Source organism: Acanthopagrus latus, chromosome 24 (genome assembly GCF_904848185.1).
Source record: "Acanthopagrus latus isolate v.2019 chromosome 24, fAcaLat1.1, whole genome shotgun sequence".
In the NCBI taxonomy this organism is placed as follows: Eukaryota; Metazoa; Chordata; class Actinopteri; order Spariformes; family Sparidae; genus Acanthopagrus; species Acanthopagrus latus.
In genome coordinates, this window is record NC_051062.1 from 11,251,687 (window position 1) to 11,278,514 (window position 26,828).

At 46.0% G+C, this 26,828-nt stretch overlaps 1 protein-coding gene across 5 annotated transcripts in view; it reads right to left on the bottom strand.

The window, feature by feature from the left end:
• Positions 1–26,828, bottom strand: part of LOC119015445 (nck-associated protein 5-like) — a 143,688-nt gene that overhangs the window by 71,153 nt on the left and 45,707 nt on the right. For 4 of the 5 annotated variants that reach the window (XM_037091419.1, XM_037091421.1, XM_037091422.1 and 1 more), the window contains one exon: positions 23,175–23,248. In XM_037091419.1, coding sequence (XP_036947314.1) covers positions 23,175–23,248 — 74 coding nt within the window. Of the gene's footprint in view, positions 1–10,556; positions 10,891–23,174; positions 23,249–26,828 lie in introns of those variants that run through there. The other variant, XM_037091423.1, reaches the window with a different exon arrangement.

Genomic DNA, 26,828 nt, shown 5'->3' on the forward strand with positions numbered 1-26,828 from the left:
TAACAAATGATGAGGCGTTCAATGACGCTCATGTGGTTCTGACCCTTTTTTGTGTAACTTGTATATTTTAACAAACTTTGTAAGAGCGACGGCTTCAGATAAACGTCTTGACACGACAGCCTTGGGGTTGGCTCAGTCTGACTGCTTTGCTGAGTTTACACAGCTGGGAAAAGTTTACCACAATCAAATATCTCGATTTGATTGGGATTGAAGTGACGGAACGGAATACGTCGCTCTAAACACAGAATACAGAGGTTTACAGATGATGTTCATGTATTCGTCGATTTCGTTACCAAGTTGTCTTGGTTGTGATGCAGCATGGGATCATGGGAGTCTTCATTATTGAGCAACCACTGTTCAAATTAGACACTCTGAGGTGAGCAAAGGGCAAAGGGCTGTTAGCTATTAGCCATTAATGTTAGCTCAGCTTGTTCTCAGGTTACGATTCCTTTGGTGTCACATGGTTTTAACCAAATGGCAAATCGTCCACAGAGAAAGAAAAGTCTTGGTTCTCTTAGTTCAGTGAGTTAAACACAAACGTAGCCTGACTTTGTACGCCTGCTTGCACCCAAACAGAGTCTTCCTCTCATATTCTCAGCTGACACCGTCTGCTGTCCACCCACACACACTCTGCACACCTCAAACATCACCTCCCCTCCTTTCAGATGCGTCTCCAGCAGCATCAAAAGCTCTACATGCCCTCCTCCGAGATAAGACAAGACAGCAGCGATTGTGACACCAGCCTCGTCGCAACTCAAATCAACCCTGTTTCCTCCACTCACACTCTGTGTAAACCCCGACTGTTTGCTCCAGAGCGTCACGGTGGCGGCGGTGGCATGCAAGGACACGATCTGTCAGAGGCCGAGGATCAATCACGCCGAGAGCGCTCGCCAACCTGAGCCGACACGTCGGATGGCTTTGAACTGCATTGTGGGAGGCAGACGTTTAGCCGTGTTTTCATCACTGTTATCACGGCTCCATACAGGTGCTTTAATCCATTGTACATTGTTTGCTGTTAAGCGCATAATGAAAGAGAAAAAAAAAGTGCTGTCTGTTGCATTTCGGTTTCCTACTCGCCTCGCAGTGCTGCACACCATCTTATTATCAGCTGTGGTTAATCTCTCCTCTGCACAGAACGATGTTAACAGATTAAACGCCACATAATGCCGCAGCGCTTACTCGCACTGACACGACTGCAGACATCAGGAAGTATAAAAGATGCATAAATCTAAACCGTATTCCTAATATTGTCATCGTGGCTTACGGCGAGCTAAACATTTCAATCGTCCCGAGCCACAAATGTACACAGACCGGCCGGGAGGGATGCATAAATGTTTGGATGAGAGCAGCGCTGCCATGCATTTATGTATTAGCGTCTGCACTCCTGCTGGGTTAAGAGCCCTGATACGCACGCAATCCCCGTGGCACACATAGGGCATCCTGTTCAGAGAGACTCTGGCTACATGCTTTGGCTCCGACTCCGGACCGGTCATTCCCATCCTTAATCCTCCTACGGCTCGTGGTTATGTAACCGCCTGCACCGGTCCAAAATTTCACCCCAGCTCCCCCGGTGTCGGGACAATGAGCTTATCGAGGCGTTTGATAAGTTATAACATCCAACCAGGGCTGACAGGAAAACAGAGTTACAACTGCCAGGAGGTGGAAGTCGAGGTGGGAACAAACAGCGTTGCCAACCTGAGGCTTTAAAAATGTCTGGATTTGTATTTTTGGATCAAAAACTGAGCTTTTTATGGAAAAATAAAAATAAACATTCTCAATAAATCTGACATATATTGATTTTCCTTGTTTATATTGTTCCTGTATTGAATTACTGTTGTAATAATTTCCTTTTTTTAATCCAATTTGCCAATTTATTATCCCCACGAGGAATTTAGGTCATGTTTGTGCGCTTTTGTTGGTTTGTAACCAGGATAAAACCTAAAGTGATGAACAGATTCCCACAGAACTTGGATGGAGGATGCGTCATGAGTCCCTTAAACTTTTTTTCTTGTTTTCACACTGTCTTTAACATTGCCAGATGGAGCATAACACATTTTGGTGGATAATATTAATGAATTAATACAATTTGACACTGATCCCCCCCAAAAAAAATCTGGATCTAGGGGATTAAAATATGTTTTATTTGATATTATATTAGAGTTGATCATATTAAAGGGCACTGTTGGGCCTTGGCGGAGGTATCCGCTCATTCAAAACATGTCATAGGTTAGGGTTATGAACGAATGCCTACATTCATTTTTAATATTGATTTTTTTGTGCATTTAATCGCATAATAATTCATTTATTGAATAATCTGTTTATACTTGATTTTGACAGTTTCGATCCTCCATATTTTTCACCTGGCAACACTCCAATTTCATTAATTTCTCAGGGGTTCACACACGGTTTTATCGTTGATATCAATCTTTTTTTAAATGCACATTGTGTCCCACCTCGCCATCCAGTAATCCATGTATTCATAACACACTCAGCCTCATCAAAGTGATGTTTCCTCGAGGCTTTAACGAGCCTTTCTGCAGTCAAATACCGAGATGGCATCGAAATCAGCTTCAGCCCTCAGTGTAAACACTTTCATCTGCTTCATGCGTCTGAGGGGCGGGGCTCGCACATCTGTGACCGTTCAATTGGTCCCAGTGCATTAGGCAGGTCCAATCAATCACCGAGACACGCCATCGTGGGTGCCGAAAGTCGGCCTGACCCGCGTCTGTTCCCACCACCTCTCCCGCAGCTGGTTCTTGACCCTCCCGTCTCCGTCCGCGGACCCCGGAAAAAACAGGAGCCACATGTCAGCACAACCACCCACCCAGGCATCCACCCATCCATCCATCCAGCCAGGCAGCCAGGCAGGCACAATGAGCCTTACCTCACCACGGCAGACCATCAATTATTGACGAGGTGAAATGTGATGAGGTTCTGCTGCGAGCACACAAAGAACACACGCCTTTCTGTGCTGCCATGTGGCCTTGAAATGTCTTCACTGTGCAGACAAGGGACATTTCTGAACAAGATGCTTTCTTTCTTTATGCTTCGAAGAAAATGAATCACATTCTGTTCTTAGAAAAATTACAAAACAAGGATGTTCATGAAGGTTTTTTTTGTGAACAGTAGAGCAGATTTGCACTAGAATGACTCACACAACAATCATCCAAACACCTTGACATAACTTCAACCTCACTTGTAATAACTCTGAATGTAAGACGCTGTTATCGGACTGTGTTTGGACACGTGCGAGAAGCAATGAATCACGCAGTCGAAAGAGTTGAGATGGTCACGATTAGCGAAATTTCTCCAAAGTCAACATGTCGAGCGAGTTTGTTTGTGTGCTTTCTGCGATAGCATCGAGCCCTCCGGGGCATCAGCTCTGGAAATGTTAATTGTGGTGAAACTTAATGGCAACAGGCAACCTTATTGCAGTTTGATTGATGGATCTGATTCGTCCTCGCGTGTAAACAACTTCGGGGAGTTCATCACTGCAGAAAATCAGAGCGAGGGCAATGATTTAAACACTGAGGATGAGCTCAAAATGCATCTCCTAAAAACTTCTGAAGCAGCGAAAAATCAAGACGTGAGGAATCCTCCGAGACTCCTCCAGAGCTCTGAGGAATGCTCTCGCCGAGCGTGGATTACCCCTGCCTGACTGTCTGTCTCCCTAAATGTTTTCTTACTCCGCGAGCGGGGCCTGACCTCAATTGTTTCCGAGCCACAGACGCATTCCTGTCCGGACGAAAAAACGAAACATCGCGGATGAGCAGATGTGCTTTAAAAATGGCCACGGCACCCGCTCACGGAGGGGGGGGGGGGTTTGCTCGCCAGAATGAAGACGAGGCTAGACGTGAGAAACACACAAGGGGGCAACTCACAGACCCACGCCTGAGCACACATGTACAAACACACTGGAGAAGATATGCAAGGGCATACAAACACACTCACGCTCAAATTTTGAATCTTTTATGCCCAAATCATAAAAGAGAGATGAGTCCAAACTGAAGAGACGCACTGTTGTTTGACCTCGACAACCCTGATGTGTCTCGGAGAAGGAGGATGTCTTGATACGGAGCAAGTTTCCTCCCATAAAAAACACCTTCAGACATACCTTCGCTTTGAAATGGAGCTCATCATGAGGCATCCTCAGCCGCACGCTCGCATTCCAACAGGTAATAATCCCGCGCCTGTGTGTGTTTAAGTTTTTTCCAGCGATGGTTGTCTCGCTTGACTCACACGCGCCGAGACATAATTGAGTTTAAGTAAAGCATCCATCCACGCCGGACTACAATTACCTCGTGATTTAGGACTTTACCTGCACTTTGTGAGGTGCCATGCAGACAGGCTAAACAAAGGGAAGCCAAGAAGTCCGTGCATGCAAACACCTCAGGGGAGCTACGCACGGGAGGATGCTAATGTCAAGTATTTGCTTGTTCCAGCTTTTCTTTGCCTTTCATGACAGCAAATGTGAGTGTTTCTGGGTTTTGGACTATTGGTTCTAAAAATCATGCATCCTTTTTAGTCTCTACAAATGTATTTTGGTGCAATCAGCTGTAAAGGTGCAAAACGACTCCCCCCAAATTCAGACGTCTGTAAGGTGCTGGAGGAGAAGGTTTCTGATGCCGTTTTGGCAACAAGACAAGCAGTCCGTTTGAACTCATCTCTTCTTTATGAGCGCCTGTTTTGGGTCTGGTGCTGATACAAGGAAGTATTCCGATATCTATGCGTCGGCCAGTGTGCACACGTTTTTGGTTACAATCCCTCAAATTTAGCCATCAAATACATGTGACAAAGATACTAACCGTAAACGTAACTGATTAGTTTATTAAATGATTCTAAATAGCATCTTTTAAGCACTGCTCTCTCTAAAAGGAGCGTTTGATATCTAACACGCCTTGACAATGTCCAGTGGTGAAACAGCACACGCATACTTCAGCTAAGTCACACGTTCCATCCATTGTTCTGCGCTTCACACCCCGGCGTGCCTCGGCTCAGGTAACTGGAGAGCAGGGACTCGCATTTTACTACTGTACCGAAACACCAGAAGGTTCTGCTGACTCATGCAAAGGCTGAAGGGTGTTTTACGCCGGGCTGTCAACACATCGTTTTCAGACGGGGCGGGCAAACAGTAGCCCTTTAGAGAGGCAGACAAATGGCCCGGTCCACACACAATAGACACAAAGGTACGGTAAATAGAAGCACTCGAACCGCGGGGCTGACATCTCTACTGCTGCCCATTAAAGGGTGCATGGGTGTTGGAGAGCACGAGTTGCCGGGCAGCTGCCGCGGACAGTTCTTTCACAGACGACGTTGCATCACTAGATTTAAGATTCCCCTCATAACGTCCAGTCCAAACTGTTCTACACGCTGGTGTTTTGGTCCCAGTCACCCTCTGATCCAAGTTCTTCTAGTTGTCACAAGAACATCGCCATAGCATTCCAGCTCTGGCGCTCAGGCACGCCATTAATAAAGTCATTAAAAAGGTTTGTAAAGACCAAATGGCTCAAGGAATACAACGAGAGAGGTGTTTGGAAAAGACTTTTACGGCACAGAGGTGAAGCTTCTCCAGCAGCCTCCCTCTCCGTTTCCTTTCCAGCTGCGCCAACACCTCCAGCCGCTGGCCGGCGTCCTGCAACGTCTCTCCCACTATTATCCCGTGATTTACGGCCAAGATAGCGGGGAGCTGAGGTTTGTTGACATTCCCCGCCCTGAACAACCTCAAATACACTGACACTGACCTGCTTTTCCAACCTTGTAAAACGTCCCGCTCCGTTTAAAGCATCACCGTGACGAGGACGGAAATATGAAACAAGAGGAGAAGGCTTCCAAAGTGACTGCTTTGATCTAAAAACTTGTGACATGCATGCAGCCGTGAAAGTGTGTCAGCAGGGGAGGCGGGTGTAGAGTAAACAAGGACAACACCATATTATCTTGTAAACTGCTGGCGTGCACGGCTATGACCTAAAAAACAAATCCAATTTGAGGATTCCCGCCCCCCCCAACAAAAAACTGAAACTCTTGTGAGTTTTCTAAGGGATGAAAACAGGAGATACAAACAAAAGCTTTCACGGCAAGGGGAAACAAAAATATTTTGTTTGCAAGCCAAGACACTAAAACTGGCATTATATACAGAGAAACAGTGTTTCAAGCTTGAGCTACGGTGGCCTTGAAGTGCAAATCGCAAAAAAAGCAAAAAAAGCAAAAAAAAAAAGAGAAAAACATAACAATAAATCCAATCCAGTCAGCAACAATCCTTGTCAATAGAACAAATCAGCCTTATCAAGTTAACAAGAAGTTGATGTGATTTCTGCTTTGTGGTTTTGTTTTCTGTTTTTGCCATCAGGGACACTTGATTCCAAACTTCTGTTGTTTTCCGATGTTACTCGCATTTCACGGCCCAGAGGTGCCCTTCACGATGGCGAATACGAAAACACGCAAGCAAAAATCGAATTAACAAAACTGAAAGCACGAGAACAAATCATAAATCTCAATGACAATTTGGACAACAGAACAAGTAGCAACTGCCGTACAGTACATCCCATCCAAGCAGCAATGATGCTTGTTGATCGAACATTGAGGTTACAGGTTGATGTCGTTGTGTTTTATTATTTGCCCTCGTACTTTTTTAAGTTGTCTTAGTTCCAGATTTTTTGTTTTCACTATTGCTGACTTAATTTCCAATTTGTTGTTACTTTTTCCTATTTGCCGTTGTGATAGGAAAACAACACAAAGAACTGAAAAAGCAGATGAACACAAGAGAAAACACAACAGGAAATAACAACTACACAACAAATTTGAAATCAAAGCAGCATGAACAAAGACTGTCGCCGACTGGACGGTGTGTGTTTTCTTTGGTTTCGCCGTTGTTGTGTCTCACACACCACGGCCATCGTATGAGCACTGACTGAAAGCCCAATGACCGACGAGTCCTCGCACCTCGGTGAGCTCACATGGAGCACGTTCACCCGTTTACAAAACCACAAAAATGCTCCGTCTCTAATGACATCACTTAGCAGTCAGCGAGGGTGTCTGGGCAAAGCTTTGTCTCTGGGCAAAACAGTCAGTGCACGCAGTAAGCCATTGATAGCTACCAAATAAAAAGCCTTTTATTGGTTATAAATTGTGTCGGACCATTAAACTTTATGTTTTTCCCTGAGTGACATTACTCTAAGTTAAGCCAACAGGAGACACAGAGAAAAAAGCCATCTGATGGTTGAGAAGTTGTTAACATTCGGACTTGAGCGGGAATGCAGCATGTTTCTCTCTGCAGCCTGGCAAACTGTCAGAAACCTTTATTGAGCAATTTTCGTTTTTTTTTTTTTTTTTTTTTTTTTGCAGATGATGTATTTGCAAAAACAGGTTCATACCAGCCCGAAAGAGCTCTGCGGGGCTGTTTTTAGAGTTCCCACGTGCTGTTCGTGGGGGAAGATAAATGTAGAGCAGGCTAAAGGGAGGAATGCATTCAAAGCACCCTTAATTGAGCTGGATGGCCTGCAGTCACAGAGGCAGAGTCTCAACAAGGCTCGGGCTGGCGAGATCCTGAGATGTGCCTCACACGTACACATCATTAAACCGGCTGCTTTGGCTCACGGCTCCACGGTACCAATGCACATTTCAGAGACAGTGGGAATTATATGGGAAAGTTGTCTGGAAGGAGCCCCCCCACCACCACCACCACCAACCCAACCCTCCTTCAAAATGAAAGTCCCCTGGCTGTCAATGAAGGGGAAGTGCTCCCATGCTGAGGCCCACTGGGCCGGCCATTGAACAGGGGAACATTCCTCAGTAATTCAGTTTGACCTGAACCCAATATGCTGGCTGAGGGTCAGCGAATACAGGAGGAGGGGACGGAATGGGAGGGGGGGAAAGTTGGGAAAATCGGATGTGGAGGAGTGAGAGGCAAAGTGACGGGCAACAGTTGGAGGGGTTAAAGGGAGTTTGATCTGCTGGAGGGGTCTTAATTTTGTTGACTGGGCGTCCAAAATGTCCCATTACACACTTCCTGTCCAAACTGGTGGAGCTCTCGCATCCCATCTCTTCGGAGCTTACGACGACATGTAGGCCATGTGAGACTTTGGCCAACTTCTGCTATTATGTGGCCCAGCCTTGTGACTTGTAAATCAAAACTAGGACACATCATGTAGTAATGGAACGTGTTGGTAGGACAAGAGTGAGGCAGCCCGGGGGGGTGAGGGGGGGGGGGAGTAATAATGTGGGAGAAATGGCTGCAACCGCAGCGTGGTCGGGATGGAGAGAATTACAGTTTTAATTCTATAAAATCAAATCCCTCCACTTGGCAATCCTCTTATCCAGTAATCCCCAGGTAGGTTTCAGGGGGCAGCGGGCTCAAACTGCCCAGTGCAGCAACACATCTGCCCTGGTGGCGGGGATGATATCACCGGCTGCTGCTCTGCTCCCAATAGAGGCTTTAAATGGACACCAGAAGCAGAAAAGCAACCAAATGGCCAAACTGTAGGCTTTGGTAAGTATCCAGTCCAAAAACACGAAGGATAAAGCCCGTCTACAGTGACAGATTTATTTGTAGTATCTCTATTTATTTATCTATACACAGTAGTTGACAGATGCAAAGTCGCAGGGAAGAGGAATTTCCCCTAAAGTCGTGGATTTAATTGACCAAAACACTACTTCTCAAAGATTAATAGGTCATATGCTTGTTATTCATGACACAACATTGGATCCGGTTCTGTTCTAGTTTGTGCAGATGTTGAAATGTTCAACCAGTGTGTACCTCCGCGAAAGATTCCCCTTTAATTCAATCAAGCATAATCCAATATCACACTCGATGGCCCTGCATGACTGACCCTTTAATGTTTAAACCACTCATAACTGCTTAACGATAATTTAAGCTCATCGGATCTATGTTAATCAAATTGCCCTCACTCACCAGCCACCTAAACATGCCTCACGTAGTATGCCGTGAGAAATTAATGACAGTGGGTTGTGGCAAAACAACCAATGTTAAAGAATGTGAGTAAAAACATTTCCCGGATTCATCCCTTTTCTGGATCCATACCAAAAGTTACTGGGGGTCTATTCTGGGCCGAGACCCCATCCTCCAACTGAGTTTCATGGAAATCTGTTCAGTAGTTTCTGTGCAGTCCTGCTGACAAACCAACAAAACAACAATAATCTTGTTCGTTGTGCCACTGCTGGTGACTCGATTACACAGCACCGAGGTTCATGGAACCCAGAAGGACAATTTGATATCAAAGTGGTTTTGTTGTGCAAGACTAGACTATCTTGAGGGAGTGTCTCCGTTTTGAGCCAACATCACTGTTTACCTGCAATATGCATGAGCGTCTCGTAGCTTAGGGCACTTACAACGGCAATAATGGGAGTTCCAGGACTACTGTAGTGCTGTAAAACATTTCAGGTTAAAGGAAGGTCAGTCCAGTTAGAACTGCTGTCCTTCTCTATAAGGTGTTGTTAGATTTGTAAATGAGTGCTTGGAAACGTTACTTTCTCCTCCTCTTATTCAACTATTGTTGCATTTCAGATAGGCCAACATCCATCTGCATCTCCAGCCATAAAGCATCCACGATAGATGCTATTTTTTGCCCTCGTGTGGGGAAGCACCAGTTCCCAGGGCATAAAAAAACCCTCAAAAAAGACAGAGAATGGCATTTCTCCCTGGCACTTTGACAGTACCAGAAAAGAGAGCGATGATACCTCCCATGCTCTCCCATGCTCTCATTCTCATGTTCCCTTTGCAGTTCTGTTTTTAGAGATAACAAATCCGGCTAAAAATACAAAGCCAGTGTCCAGAATCCCACGTTTGGCATCACTGGCGCGCTCTCTGCCAGCATCCTCGCCTCTTTCTCTGTTCACTGTAATATAGCTGAGTGTGAGGAAAAGACCCCCTGACCTGCTGTGACTTTGACATATGGACACTGGTGCTGCAGCACTTCACGCCCCATTAATAAGAAGCTGCGGAGTTCATAACAGAGAAGCTGTATCCCCGTAATCCATATTCTCCAGCATTCAGCCAGATCCGCACCCAGTTCAAAACCAGTCATTTCAGCGTGGGATTAGTGGGCCGGGTAGAAAAATCTTAATCTGCCTGAGAGAGAGAAAGAAAAAGGAGCAGTGGGAGGAAAAAACATTCCTGCACACACAAATCCCCTGCAACGCTCGATTGTTTTACCTCTGCTTGAACGACGGGTATCCGTTTCCTTCTGTTATCAATCAGAATCAAAGTGGTTTACGCAGCGCCCCGGCCCCGTGCGGTTACCACTAGCAACAGGAAACGCGAATCCCCCCTTACAACTGGCTAATCGGGCTCAGCGCAAAGCAGGCACCATCCCCTGCACATGTGTACAGATCTGCTGTCTGAAAAATGCTCCCTTCTCTTGGGATAATTGCAGCTCTTTAAGGAGGAGAAAAAAAATCACAGAGCCCTCTTGAGCAAAAGCTGACAACAGAGAAGTGCCTGAACAGACACCAGGACAATGTACATCAACCAACAAGACAGTTGCTGTAGAAATAATACTGTTTTTTTGCAGCATGCATGCCGATGAACGTCCTCTTCTTACCCTGGTAGAGATGCAGCATCCTGGTGCATTCAGAGGACACACATGGTAATCCACCAGCACGCTTCCCTCCTGCTCTGCAGCTGCTACCCACTGATCCCGCAGACGATAAAGTTTACATCCACAATGCAGCACTGCCGGCTCCACGCTGCTCCCTGCCTGCCTTCCTCTCTCTCTCTCTCTCTCTACTTGACTGAGACCAAACTGCCTCTCCTCTCCTCTCTGCGCCCTCAAGCACTCACAATCCTTGCCGCCTTCTCCTCGTTGCGTCTGTCCTCTACCCTCCCTGTCTCTCTCAATCTGGCAACATGCGTTGACTCTCCCGACGCTCTCGCTCTCCTCTTCCTTCACGCTACATACGCTCTCCCTCTGCGCTGTGCTTTCTCTAACCAGCACACACGCTCACAGGCTCTTCTGTGTGCCTCCCTCCCGCCCACCCCGCCTCCAGGCTTTATCTCTCCTCAGAATATTTCTCTGCTCACTCTGTCTCTGCCTCTATCTCTTTCGTCTGTCTCTCCAGCTCCCTGACTACGTCCCTCCTCCTCGGGCTTTGCAGGACGTTTAACATGTGTTCAGGGAGACGGCTGCGCCGCTGCCTCTTGTGAAGGTGGCTCTTTCCTCAGGGGAGGAGAGGCGAGGTTGGGGTGGGGGTTTGTAGGCAGGAGGAGGAGGAGGAGTTTTTGGGGGTGACAACAGAGTCGAGGGGGGTTTAACTCCAACAAGGGGACGTGAGCATGCAAGAGGAAAGAGGCTTGGGATGTTCTACTAACTGGGCTCTTCTGGTACAAAGACAGACGCAGAAAAGGTGGCGAAGAGGACACAGAGACAGCAGAAGACGAGGTTGAAAGGGAGACAACAGATAAAAATAAAGACAAGGAGTACCACGACAATAAAGATCTCAGTAAGATGAGAATGAACAGGGTATGATGTGTCGTCCAGCCAATTGGGGGACGTGAACAAACAAGAAGCAGCCGGCTTGCGATGTTCTTCTAACTGAGCTCTGGAGGTAGAAACTAGAGACTAGAGAAGAAGTGTTCAGAAGAGCACAAAACAAAAAAAAACTATGAGTACCTTGAAAATAAAACTCTCAGTAAGCTCTAAACTAACAAGGTAAGATGTGTTGTTTAGCCTCGCTTGAAGAAAAGAGTCTTTGGAAGGGCGACCCTCGAAGTCAGGGCAAAAAATCACCAAGAGAGGCGAGATGTAAGAGCAGAAGCAGAAGTGATGGACGTCATTAAACATTGTTAAGTGACTGGGATTGTTGGATTGCCCATTTTGGAAAGTTAACAAAAATGTCATCGTCACCTGAACACATTTTGAAGGGCGACCCTTAAAGGTCATGAAGAGGAGCAAGGCGTTGAAGCAGAAGTTCAGATCCAGATCCAGCTGGCCAATCAGTGCGTAAACCCACCAGGCTTGTAAAATTAGTAAAAATGGCGTGTTCTGCAGAGAGGTGTGGGGATCAGGGCTCTCAGACGCTGTTAGATAACGTTTCATGCATTTTCTTTGAAGGTAAAGGACCTTTGACAACATTCTGAGACCCAACAAGACAATCTCCAGTTGATGTATCTGAAACTGGCGGCACATTTTAATCTGAAGAGCTATCAGGAAAACAACGCCAAGAAAGAAAGGGAAAGCACTGACAACAGATAGATCGGGACAACCGAGGAAGAAATCAAGATCAAGGGAGCGAAGGAAAGAATATGAAAGCAAAGGGGGGGGTGGGGGGGGGGTGCTGAGAAAGAAAGAGAGAGAAGTGCTTGGGTCTGCCCGGGCCGAGTGGCGGACCAGGCTCCAGCCCATCTGCCGCAATCACAGTCAGTCTCAGCTGAATGGCTGTGACAAACTGCAGCCTGGAGCCCGCAACCTCAACCAGGCAGGACGCCTGCGAGGGCCCAGGGAGATGAGAAGGGGGGATGAAGAGGCAGAAGAGGAGGAGGGGGACACCCTCTATTGTCTGCTCCCCAATAGGACCAGTGCGAGAGGGGGGCGGGCACCGGAGGGGTGAAAGGGGGAATTAAAAGGGTCTCGGTGACAGGAGCTCAGTTAAAGAGGGGAAAAGAAAGGACTGGGCTGACTTAGAGCCGGGGCCATCGCTGCCACTTTGCCCCGCATTCACTGTCACTAATGTCCTAAATGAACAATGACACTAACCATGTGAGAAAATTAGTTTGTGGAGAGTGGAAGGAGGCGGGTGAGGAGGGGTGGAGCGGTGGGGAGGCTGGAAAACTTCACATTGAGGGAAGATAAACATGTGGCGATGAGTCGTCACATGCAGGGTTCGGAGCTTGATTATTTCATGGTGGAAAATCTGCCATCATCAGCCAGCAGCGATCATAAAAAAATAAAAAAAATTGACATGTCCCGTCACGTCTCTCGTTATCAGATGTCCCTGTAAAGCTGGCTGTCCTCATAAAAACCCAGGAAGATTCATGACGCCAGATTATTGCGTATACAACCAACGTGTCACGCAGAGCGGTAATTGTGTTTATCATAAGCGTGCAGCTGTCTCGCAGGCAAATCTGAATACAGGGCGAGCGTGATTCGATTCTAAGAGCAGGTGGTCACCAATTAGACACTATTGTCCCGTTTGGGTAAAAAAGACAAATGGAGGGCTGAGTCAGCACAAGCACATACATATGTGACATAATCAAGAAATATTGAAGGCGATGTTGCGTTCTAATTCGATCAAGAGCGGCAGGCGGACTGCTGAGCGATGGCTCTCGTCTGCAAGGGCGCCGACATGGTCGACAGAGTCCGGAAGTAGTGGAGTTTGGCATCCAAGAAGAAAAGTCTCTATTTCAGTCCCTATTTCCTGCTTTTTAATTGTTTGTTTAACTTCGTCTCTTCCATGTTTGCTGCTTAACGAGAATCTCAGGGTGAATAGGTGTATATAGGCTCTAGGACCATAATTACGCACATTAATTCCATTTTTATGTGCTTATATAGGTGATTCTGTGTCTGTATTTGTAATATTCATGCACCTATGAGCGCGCGTGTGTGTGTGTGTGTGTGTGTGTGTGTGTGTGTGTGTGTCGGCCCTGTGCGCTGAGTGATCTGCTGAGCTCATTAAGGCGCTGCTTATTGCTCTGCCAGGGGTGTCAGTGACAGATTCCACTGTTTGGAAACACTCGGCCGCCCACACAGCCAGCCTGGCTCCACCACTGTCACACACACACACACACACACACACACACACACACACACACTTAGGCTAGGTTAGCATTCCACAGGGAGGGGGGGGTTAGGGGGAGACAGGACGGTGCTGGGACAGTGGCTCGAAGGGACGGCGGGTCGATATGGATTTGTAATGGGGTGCAGGGTGGTCTGAGGGGAAAAGGATGCTCGTGGTTGTGGTTGCACGTGAGTGAGCGCACATTCACGTGCACACAAAGGGAACGTGTGAGTGTAAGCACCTTTGAACTGCAACGCAGAGTGGCCGGGGTTAAAGGGATGCTGGTGGTTGTGGTCGTGTGTGTGCAGCGGTTGGAGAAGTATTTCGATCCTTTACTGAAGGGAGAGTAGCAATTCAACAATGCTAAAGTGCTGTTAGAAGTACAGATCCTGACACTTTATGTACATTGTTGTGTTGGGATGTGGTCGGTTTGTAGAAAGTATTTTAAAGACAGAGTTTCTCTTGGAGCTCTTGGAGTGGAATTTCACTTTTTCACTTTAGCTTTTTTGCATCATGGGGCTACTGACGACGACGTATCTGGCAGAAAAGTTAAACTTTGCTGACTTCCTCCAGTGCTGTGGATTGGCCAATCAAATCCAGGCGAGTGCTCATTTCAGGTACCATAGAATGAGTCTAAAGTTTTCCTTATAATCAACAAAATTATTGATTATTGTCTCCTTCAAATGTTTCACATTTATACCTCTGACATTCATAAGAATTGGATTAAGAAAACAATATCCGCAGTGGATGATCACTGCCAAAAGCATCTTCTAACAATCCAACATGACCAGCTGGACCGCCCCAGGAGGAGATGACAAGAGTCAGGATAAGAGCTGCACTAATCCAGCTCCTGGCTAATGTAATCAAATATATAAATGAGACTAAGGCTGGTCAAGCAAGAGGAAATCAGAGACTGTTGTGCCCACATCTACACAGACCTGTCTCCACAGCATCTTTACTGAGACCCAGAGATATGTTATCTAAGTGGGAGTTCAAAGCTTGAATTTCCTCACAGTGTGTCTTTGGGCTAAAAATATCCAAAAAGTGCTAATTCTGAAAGAAGGCCCCTTTCGGAGTGCTAAATTATTGATGCGCTAACATGCAGCCAACATCTCATCCAGATGGAGCTGATTCAAAACCATTTTATGCTGTAATCGCTTGCAATTTATCGCATGTTTTAACTCAAGCCTAGGCTGCTCGAAAGTTTCCTCAAGTATGAGTAAATGTACTCGTTACATTGTGTGTACATGAATGTACAAACATCCCGTCAGTGGAAGGTCCAGGGCTCCAGCCATCAGCCACACTTTGACTCCGCGACATTAATCCCCTGCAGCTTGATCACAGATGAGCGACCACAAGCGGCCTGTGGTGGTGGTGGGGGGAGTCCAGGACACGTCACTTAGGCTCATTACCCGACCCCGGTCCGCCGTCTAGGTGTGTGTTCCAGGACAGACATTAGTCACACAGGGGGGAGGAGAATAAAAACTTTGTTTCCTTCCCGTCCCTCCTGCACCGCAAAGACGATTAGCATGTACGCGGTGTTTAAGCTTAGACATGCCTCTGAGAACAGCTATTTAACGTCTGATACAACGGAGGGAAAGGAACGGGTGTCAAACCATTTGGAAGCACATCAGAGGTACTACGGATGGTTACAATCCATCAAGGAGATGTTTAGCTGTCAACATGGCTAGACTCTTTTTTGGGGGGGAAAAAGGGGGGGGGGGGGTCTCTATCAGGACGAGCAAAGGAAATGCCGAGCTGTAGACAGGCAACGTGTTTGTTTACCCACCACAAGCCCACTCAGGATCTACACAGCTCAGAACCGCCAACGCCCAGACAGATGCAAATCACATGACGGGTCACGCTGAACTACAAAGAGCCCCTCCTGAGACAGTGTGTGTACATGTGTGACCGTCGATATGTGTGTCGTTCAACTTCTGTGTGGCAAGATGAAGTGTGTAATACAATGAAAGCGATAATGCACCTCCGTCATGTTTCATTAGGCCGGGGGGTCAGGGGTGGTGGGGGGAGGATGGGGGCGGAACGGCTGGCGGGATGGTGGTCCAGCGAGACTTCATCAGCCGGGGCGAGATTTTTTTTTTTTTTTTTTTTTTCCCCTCCTCGTGCAACTCAGGAAACGCTTGGAGACTGGAATGAGCAGGATTAATGCTGATGGAGTTAATCTCTAATTAATCTTCTGCAAATCTTAAAGAATTACTTAAACATTCCTCGTGTGATTATGGTAAACAAGCGGGGCCATTATGCCGGGGCTAATTTAGTGGCATCCTTCTCGCTCACACTGGTGGTACTGTTGGTTTTAGCAGTAACACATTTTTTTTTTACTGCAACAAAAGCCTTTTGTTTCCCGTCACAAGGAGGCCCTTCTTCATCGTGTTCTACTCATTTCACTGCAAATAGAAGAAACAGCTACATTAGAAATGGAAAATGTGGTGTATTGACTGATGAACAATCGTTGAGTTAGCTAAAGTTAGCTACCTTACAGTTTTGCGAAATCAATGTGTTTGAGTTCATTCATTCTAACGCAGTTCATTTAACACAGCGGCCCTTTTCTGCACCATAAAGCAACTAAATATCCCCTAAATAAGGCCTGGTTGCGTAATACAGTGTACAGACGAATAAGGGCCAACATTTGTTCAGAAATACTCATCGGTGTTGGTAGATTATGTGTCTATTTTTAAAAGGTTTAGGGCCGTGAAGCAACCAAGCAGAGCTGAATGTAACAACCGATAGATGCTGACACCTGTTTAAAGTGGTTACTTTAGTTAAAATTCAATATAGTTCACTGACTTTTGAATACAGAAAAAATAATAAGACCGTCATAAGACCCTCTTGTGTTGTGCTGTAAAGCAACCAAGCTCATCCACAACCCTGAGAAATGGCAATTCAAATGAACATGCTTACACTGACTTCAGTGTCTCAAAATACACGTGTTAAGATATGTTTTTGTTTGATGCGTTTGAAGAAAAAATCAGATTTGAGAAATCGTTGCACCATCAAGAGACTCGTATGACATAGAGGCCTGAAATGTTATGAATTTCGCACATTTTCACCCCTTCCTGTTTGCTCAGAGAGATGAGAGGATGTTTTTTTTTCTCGGAAGAGCCCTGAGATGGAGGTAAATAGCATGGATGCAACCACTGTGACTTCAACCAGCCAAAACCACACGGGATCTGTCAACAGTCCAAACCACACAGGATCTATCAACAATAAGAAACCACACAGGTTCTGTCGCTGCTCCTTATCTTAATGTGGGGATGTTTTCCAAAGTGCTGCACTGCACATGTTTTAGTCAAAATAACCGCACGCTTTCATGAGCACAAAAGGAGTGTCCTCGCACATTCTCCCCAGGCTGATCTTGATAATAAAACCTTTTTCATTGCACAATGCAGAGGAACTCAACTGAAGTTAATAGACCTGAATGTTGTGCAAACCGTCATTTAGCGAAACGTAGAAAACCGCCAGTGCCAGAGTGACAGAAATCAGATAAAAACTGTAATATTCTGAGACAATGCCCAATCAAAAGTGCTTTTCTCACGGCACAGCGCACTCAAATTAGTGTCTGAGAACTCACTTATACAAACAACAGAAGTAATTAGCCATTATGCGAGAGTCAGCTCTTAAACACAGCTAATTGCTTCGAGGAATGCAGATAATTCCCCCTATTCAATCCAAATGCCAAGAATACGTGTCATAAGTCCTATAAAACACAACACATCCATGTTGTGAAACCACTACATCCCAACAAAAATCGTTTATTACGGCACTATATCTGCAGGGAAAGGTGAGGTCTATTATGCTAAGTATAGAATTTTCAGAATAAGTGCAGCAGACAGCTGCTTAGCGTTATACTTAACCTTGAATGCATCAGGAAATAAACCGAAGGCTTATGGTGAATGATATGTGGAGACGGAGGCAGAGTGGGGGGGACAGACATAGCATATCATTCCTTAAGCACTCACCATGCATGGGAATTCAGCACTGCGAGCAGCTATGAAAACGACCTTGAGGGGGCATCAATAAAAAGCTTCATTAACCCATTCGATTAACCTTTTCCTTCTCATAAGCTCCATAAAAGCGATGCATGTATTTCAGCCAGGCTCTGACTCAAATACATGAATCAGGGACAAGAGCGTCTGGCGTTTTACTGGACTCGGGAGACGACTGTGACCAAAGCCAGACAGACTTAGTCAGTCTTTACTGGGACAAACTAGCAACAGGGCACCAGCGGTATCACCCCCTTAACTAATTGCATTGGGGAGTTCCCAGTAACGCAGCTGGAAAATGTCCCTGTGTTGCCACAAAGCTGGAATAATATCCCAACTTGTTTTTAAAATATCCATAGGTTTCATATTTACAAATGTTTAGATGATGTTCTGAACAGTGACCTCACGCTTACCAGTGCCTCGTCTGATCTTGTTTGAAATATCTGTTTTTCTGCTGCAAAATTTCCAGACGTCTCATCAAAAATATCCGTATATGGAAAATGTCCTGACGTCTTGTTAAAAATAAACAGCGGTCTCTCGCTTGCCAGCCAATTATCCTCAACCCTTTTTCCCAAACTCTCACACAACTGCCATTCCCTCCTCCTGAGAATTATCAGAAATGAACGTATCTGTGTTTTGCAGAAACTTCTTTAGCGACTGAGCTTCCTTTGACAATTAACTTTTATTCCAGCCTTCGGGGTTTCCCCCCCAACACACTTTCATCATGCATTTGTTATTGTTAAAAAACCTGAGGAATATCTTGAGGAAAAATACACGCCAAAATTTCAAAAAGTCTGTTTACCAAATTCCTCCAGTGCCTGAAGGGTCCACTGAAGGTTTCATGGATCGACTTATTCCTCCACTGACTGCTCCTTTGAGATATTTCGGATTCTGGACTCCTGGGCCGTAAAGTGACCTCTAATGGATGGATTAGGCTCAGTCATTCACTTCAGAGGGCACACAAATATACTTTGGGAGTGCATTAGATCTCTTTGGAGCTTAGCGTGATCAAATTATTGCATTAGGCCGGTCAACTTATCCAATTAAAGTTGTAAAATGCATGGCTCCCGCCCAAGCGAGACAGCAGATCCTTGGGGCGTTGGACGGTTTGCGGGAGGCTGAACCCTATCCACCTCCTCATCGACAGAACAGGCCTCGCCACATACTTCAGCCGAGGATTACAGCCTTTCATCTCGCGCAGACTGCCGGCAGCACACAGGCGTCTTTGAGGCCAGATATGCCTTGTAGTAACATCAGCAAGGGCCACATTTGAAAAGCTGTTTCCCAGCTTCGTGCTCCTGTGGTCTTTCTTTCTCTGGTGTGTGAACTCACACGTTTTCTCTCGCGGGTTTAACCTTGACGTCCTCGTCGGACTGCAAGGACATTTTCCTTCATTAATGTCCTCTAATTGATTTACATGAAGGGGACAATCAAAGTGTTTTTTTGATTGTTAGATTTCAGTAACTTCAAGCAGCTTAAACAATTTGGAATGAGCTAATTAAAATGACAGAGAGGAGACAGAAACAGCAGTTTCAGTCAGTGTTCAATAGCTGCTCTCAAATCCTTAATCCACATTCCCAAATCCAGCAGTTTCCGAACAGACAAGGGCAAATGGGAATAAATGTTGAGCGGTAACGGGACCAAAATGGTCAATTTTCAATTCTGCCCACAGGCAAATTCACTTACACAAAGAAAGTCCTATTACCTATAATCCCTCAGCTGAACGCACATCTGATCTGACCTCCACTTTCTATGCCGTCTCTCGACCCGCCACTGCTCTATGAACATGACAAATAGCTTATTGATCAGCAGATGTCGTCGCTAATGTCCTCTCGGCTCAGGCTGCAGCTGCAACCTGTCCTAAGCTCCATGGATCTCCAGCTGAGTCCTCCGCCTCCCCCATCGCCACCCTCCTCATCCCTCCTCGCTCCTTCCTTGTCCTCCAAGGTGTGGAAGGGGTCACAGACAAACGCCATCTGCTCCAACAGGCAGAAAATGGCAGGTGAGGCCGGCTTCAGGCCATGTGACCTGATGCCGGCCGCGCTCGACCCACTAAAAGAAAAACAAGGTCAGGGGAAGATTCGCAGGGGGGGGAAGCAAATACCAGCTCAGCACAGTGACAATTCATGAGAGGGAGGAGAAAAAAAAATCTAATCTACATTGTTTTAATCCACAGGGAAGATTACACAGTCACGGTGCCTTGACACAGCAGCTTGTCAGAAAGAGGTCATGCAAACTCACTCCCCGCCTGTCATGCTTTTTAACACGGCGGAGCATCCATATGTCCCTCCTACACATGTCTGTCACTCAGCAGAAGTCTTTAATAAACTCCATTTTACCCCAACTGCGCCTCGCCAGCATCTCAAGGCTGCCGCTAACGACACTGGAAACAATTAAGACGACATTTGATCCAATTTAATGAGAGAGCACCGCGAGCAACTGGAAACCCCGGGTCAGCGTCCTACTGTACGCCGCATCTAGATGTTGCCAAATTTGGATCTGCTCCATCTGATGTTGACACTGTGCCGCGGCGCTTTTGTTTCCGTCTGTCAAGGACGTGGTCACACTGAATAGAGGGAACAGGAAAGCCCGGCCAGCATCCCACTGGGGTTTTGTGCTCCATCGAGCAATGATGCTGCGACTGAGCGCGAGAGCCCGAGCGTCGGTGTGTGCGTGTTCAGGATACAGCAGATGCTTCTGACACCGGCCTATAACCAGAAACAAGCTGAAAACTTATCTTTGGATCATCTATTCGTGTTTTTTTTTTAATCCACACCTTTCTCACCACCTGCAGGCTTGAAATGTGACATCTGATAGTGGTTACAGGGCAGTTATGAAAAATGAAGCAGCATCATAAAAACCTTCCCTTCATATGATTACCAATGTGTCACGATGGCATTTTGAAGATATTATGGGTGTTTTTGGTGACTAATGTTAGCATAATGACCTCCTGTTTATCATTTAAAGCTTAATGTTCCTCTGGAGGAAGGCTGTTAGCAATGTTAGCTCTATTAACTCTGTTAACTATTAGCTGTTTCCCTTCTCTTACTGCTAAACTAGCTCTCCTTGTAGTTCACAATGTAGCATTATCAGGGAAAAAGGGGTCCAGGGAAGGTTCTGTTCGTCCCAGACACATTTATTATTGTCTCCAGGACAACAGGACGCCATTAGTATATAGTCCTGCCGCTCAGTCTGGAGGGCAGTGAGCATTTATTGCTCAAACGGTAGGCCCAGATTCCTTTAGGTCTCAGAATTTCCATTTTTAAGGGAACAAAAATCCAAACCACAATTAAGTAGACTGCAGAATTACTGCATGTTCATTTGACACGACGACAGTCCAGTTTTAAAAAGAACTCATAATTGTCAGATGTGTGTACTCCGCCAGTGTGAAACTACCCTATAATATGTTACAATGAGCGACATGAATGCAGCGGGTCAGTGGGTCATGACGAAGGGATGCAGAGAACTAGAGGAATGCAAAGGCGTCTCTTTCTCCTCTTGATGGATTGATGGGCCCCATATTCTGATGGGTGGAGGCAGACATCTATTGCATCGTGAGATGCTGCCTAATAAGGGGGTAGGAGGCGTTTTTTCAACATGAGGTCTATGTTTTAGCCGAACAAAAGCCTTTGTGAAATCATTCATCACTGTCGACTCTCTGAATCAAGACAAAATGGGTACAAATCCGCCCTGGTGGTGTGTTGTTTCTAAAAACTGTGTTGAATATATGGAGGTTTCTTTCCAATTGGCTCGAGGGGCTGCACCTCAGCCGTGCAGAAGCTCTTGTAGTAGCATGCATCCTGAACCACAAACGCTGCAGCATGTGAACGACTCTTATCTGATCCTCGTTTTTTTTAAAAGGATGCACTTGAAAAGGCAAATCCTGCTTCAAGTTTGAAGTCAGTTTACACAATACAGCCTCTCTGTGGGTGTTCCACTGAAGTTAGTCCAGCTTTTATAATGACAGACTACTCTCCGGTCCACAAGGCTTATTAAAGAGTTGGTTAGAGTCCTGTATATTAGAAAATCAACTCAATGAAAGGTTGAGCGCTGTCCGAAGGTAACATAACAACACCTCAGATCTACCAGGGCTTAGTTGATATTACAGACGCAACCTCTGCCTTTACAAACGTACTTGTCTCTTTGCCATTGTCGTTTGTTTCTTTAAACCAATTACAGATCACAAAGCGAGCCTTGGTATTAAAATAGCAACAGCAGGAAAGGTAACAGCTGCTAGCTCGTGTATGTTTGCATCACTTACATCAAGGTTAAAGGCTCTATACGTGAGAATTTTAGTTCAAAACATTAAAAAGTTAAAGACGCAACATGTAAGAACTGACCACATTTCCAAATTAGAACAAATATTGCACAGCATATCGCTTGAGGAAGCGCTAATTGTTGGTTACTGTAGCTGCTGTTAGCTCAGTTAGCCGTGTAGCTAGTGGTCCTTAGCTAACCCTGCCTGAACTGTGATTGTTGGCAAATGCTGGCATGCTAATTGCAACCTGTAACTCACTGTCGCCTCTTTAAGGACAAAGTGGCGTCATGACACAGGACAGGGTGAGGCTAGTTGGTTAGCATGCAAACTTCAGTCAACACCTTTGTCTATCAAGTGGGATCATGGTTAAGATATCACTCCAATCCCTTGGAGTCAGTACAAGTTCATGTCTTTGAAACCACTTGGTCCTCTGGTCCAAACGCGGGTCAGCCCCCACAAAGACATTTGGCCCGTTCTCGGTGGCTATTGGGTCACTCTGGGTGTCACCGAAGATGACTCCCCAGCCTTATAAAGAGGGGAGGGGATGACACAGACGAGAGGGTCATTCCTTTACACATCACTTCCTTTATTAAGGGGCTGCCCTGGCCTAGTAAAGGGGATGGTCAGTGGTCATCCATCCCCCCTAGCCACCCACCCTGAGACCCCTTTCCCCCCTGGGTCCAACCCCCAGCCCTCCTCTGCTCACTCAGGGGGAAAATTACTTTGAGCCAGGGGAATACAGCTCCATTGAGATGGAGAGAGGGCCGTACAAAAGAGGGTGAAGTTTAAAAAATTGTCTCTTATATCTATGGGGGCAGTGCATCGCAGCAAGGGCGAGGACGATAGGAGCACGGAGGGGACAAGGTCATTAGATTGGCATCTCCATAAGCTCTCCATTCCCCATTGTTAGGGCAAATCTGCAGCAATGGACCTCCATGAGAAATGCCCCCAGTCAACCCCACACTGGGACCAGAGTCTCCCCTTTGTCTGCCACTTTTTAGTGTTGCTTCCAACACAAAAAGCATTTCTCAAGAACAGCGTACAAAGCTTGTCTCGCACTCAAAACCAAACAACATTGTTCTGCTGCCTCTGGCTGGGGAATGGATTGCAGGCAGCTGTTGATATCCCGAGGCAATAAAACATCTGCCCCCACCCCAAAAAAAAGCCTTGAGAGCCACTCTTACCTTCGGACATTACGCCGCTCCTCCTCGAGCTGTTTGAGGAGCTCGTCGATGCATTTGTTGGCATCCATGTATTCCTGCCAAGGAGAGATGGGAAAAGCCAAAAGTAAACAATGGAGTCAGTGTGCAACACTTCCACTGAATACAGGTTAATTGGAAACACGGGCAAACTTTAAAGGAACAGTTCACACAGAAATGTGAAAACTCAGTCACTATCTACTTCCACTGGACATTTCTGGAGCTTTGCAGCAAAACTGTTGCCACTAAACAACTGTAGTAGTGTGGGACATGAATAATAGACTAAATGTCTTCATAAACTTCATCTAGCATAATCAAAGTCTACAGAAGCTTCAATAATCTTAAAGTGATTTGAAAAGACTTTATTTACAACCTTGTTGGTCTACGTGCCCCTTTGTGCATTTTCTAGATCTGTTTAGATGTTTTTCACCCTTTTCTAAGCCAAAATCTTAACGTCAGCTCCTAAGCAAAAGATGTTAGCATGTCTGAAAGGCAAATAGCCAGAAAAATCTTGAAAATGACTTAATATGGCTCGTCTGGTGTAATCCCTGAGCTCTAAAATTGATTTGAAAAGACAATATTTACACTCTCCATACACTGCATGTGTAGCTTAGCAGTTACTGTGGAGATTTTAGCTTTAAAAAAGTGAGTAAATAACGTCTTTTGATATCAGTCTTGGATCTTGGGGGATTCCTGAGATTTGAATTATGCCGGGCAACCTGTCTGGAGCAATTTTGTGTCTTTTCTTTGCTTGTTTTTTAGCATTTGGACGTGACCGTTTCTTTAACGACACATCCATCGATCTAAAGCGTTCACGGGACGCTGTAAAAATCACGACTGGACTTCGTATTTCCTCCATAAACGTGTGAAGAACAGCGACACGGAACAGAAGCACCTCGGAGAAGGTGCGATTAATCAGCTCAGCCTCTCGTTTCTGTCCCTCTCCCCGCTGTGTGTAACTCCAGAAGCACCTCTGGGTAACTTCTAACGGCTGGCCCAGAAGCGAGCCCAGCTGTGTAATGTCAGCTGGGGAATAGCCCCGCGCTCACAAAACGTGCGCTACTGAGTTACAGCACGGTAGAAATGAGCTAAGGCTAAGAGCAGGATGGAAAAAACAGATGTCAGGATTTCTTGGCGATGCGGCCTAATGATTTGCCTCTTAGTGGTCCGACTACATAAAGAAGAGAAGGGGGGAGCGCGGCTGTAGGAAACAGGCCACATAGGCACCATACTTCAACCATCTGGGTTTTTCAGACATCTGCGGTCTACCTACAGTACATAACAGAGCCAGTCATGACTCGACGCTGTCAGATCGGTGTGGTCGAGGGTTCAAGACTAATTAATTAGATGTAAGCTTGACAGCTCGTGACGCATCTCCTGGGTAAACGCTTATCTCAGTGGGACAGATGCTCTCCATTGATTTCTAGACACTCCAGTCATGTGCTCACACAGTGTAATTAAATAATGGGGATTCCCATGAAGAGGTCAGCAGGCCAGGAATCTCAGTCAGGGGGGAAAACGTAGCTGTAAGATGTTTATGAAGTGAGCTCTGTTTATATATAGAGTCTTTAGCTTTACCACAACTGCAGCTACCTCATTCTACCAGCAGGCAGTAGAAATTATGTGACCAAATTCCTGATCATCACATTTTAAGGATAATTATGAGACAAAAAGTCAGAATTTCAGAAGATTAAAATCAAAATTTTGAGATAAAAGTTTCTCATAATTTCAGTTTTTTGTCACATGTCGTTTCATGTCTTAGGGATAGCTTCCATACACTTGTTTAATTATTTACTGGAGTGGAGTGAAACACAAACAGATTCTTTAGAAAACTTTTGGCACTGCGGGGACTCGAACAACAAGCACAGTGCACAAACTTTTTTTTTCCGGAGGACCCCCTGCTGCTGATGCCATGAAAAAACCGGGGTAAAAGAAAAAATAGCACCAGAGTCTGTGACTTTGTTACAACGAGACATCAAAAGAAGGCATATTTCCTGGTAAACAACAATGCGAGTCTGCATCGGGCGGATTATAAATAACATGTTGCCACATACGCAGCCAAAAACAGCCTCCATAAACAGCCTCCCAACACAAAAATGATCCAGATTTTGCCAGTCCTGACCTCTGTTTAACCCTCCTCCAGGGCCTGACCAGACTTTAGCTTCTCCTGCTATCACTGCATGGGCTTTTTTTAACCTGTGGCCTCGACAGTAAACTCACATTAGTCCAGATGTTCAGAAACACATGCTGCGGCTCTAAAATACAGTAAGTGCAGTTGTTTTGTCTCCCCAGCTCCTCCTGGGCAGAGGGGGGGTGTGCTTCCCACCCCGCTGCTGCCTCTGAAGCAATTATCGCGCTTAATCTCACATCTGAGACGGCCACTCGAAGACACTCATCACCGGCCAGCTTGCCTCAGTGCCAGCAGAACATGGCACAGGCCCAGGCGTCCTGCAGAGTCGCCAGTCAAGGGCACTCTGGGTGACCATTAGGGGGAAATCGGGCCGATGCCAAAGCGTGACAACAGATCGATGCCGCACAGTGTGGTGCCACATTTTCCAATTTCACAATTTTCCCACAAAAAGCCGGCAAAGCAACATCAGCTCCTCGTCTTTTCACCACGTCGCTCATCACTGTCCTCATTAATTTTGACTTAACTGGTGTGACAAATCTTTCGTGTTTGGAAAGCAACCAATTACAGTGTTTAAGCAGCAGCAGCAGCGCCAAAGCCATCTGCACGACCAGGAGCTCCACAGCACACAGCCGGGACGCCACTCACACCCCGAGCTGAAAGGCCATTAGCGCCGAGCTCAGTTCCCAAAGTTGGATTTACTGTTGGCCCAAACAGCAGCTGATCGATAGCATAAAACCAGACAGATGATCATGATCGTATCGGCTTGTGAACTTGTCCTAACCGAGGGGGTGGATGAGGTGAAGCTGGGAAATGTGCTTTGCAGGATATCACAGATGCCGGAACAACAGCAAGGAGCATTAATAAAGGAACAGTTCACCCACAAATGAAAATTACACCAGATGAGTTATAGAGAGTTATCTTGTGTTTTCTTTTATCAGTTGAACTCACTTCAGACACGCTAACGCTTTTCAGCTTAGCAGCAATTAAGATTTTGGCTCAGAAAATCAGTTCGGGATCTTGGCGGCTTCAATTATGGTGCCATTTTAAGTTTGTGTGTCCCCATCTACTTCAGCCGTCCCGGAGGATGCTTCAACGCCGTTTACTGTGAAGGTCCAGACTCAGAAATCAGGAGATACAGGTGTAGTATGAGAGAAACCACCTACTCAAGAAAAATGTGTGACTTTCCTTCCCGAACAGACCGTCTGGGGGTAAAACGCCCGTCTCCCAAAGACCATTAGCAACGCGATCCCATAATGACCGCGGCCGCCGCACAAAGGGGAACCTTCTTCGTGAAAGCCCCATGTCAGGGGGAAATATTTACAGGCCACATCAAACAAGAAGTAAAGCTGCCTGAGTCCATGTTGTCATCGCGCAGACCCCTTCCCTAATGACAGGGCACTGAAATAATCCTCGGCGCACATGAAGGAATGCGGAGAATGCATCGTGCTTGTTGTCATGTGAAATGGGGAGGGTATTTAAAGCAGGAGATTTAAAGCATGACTCATGTA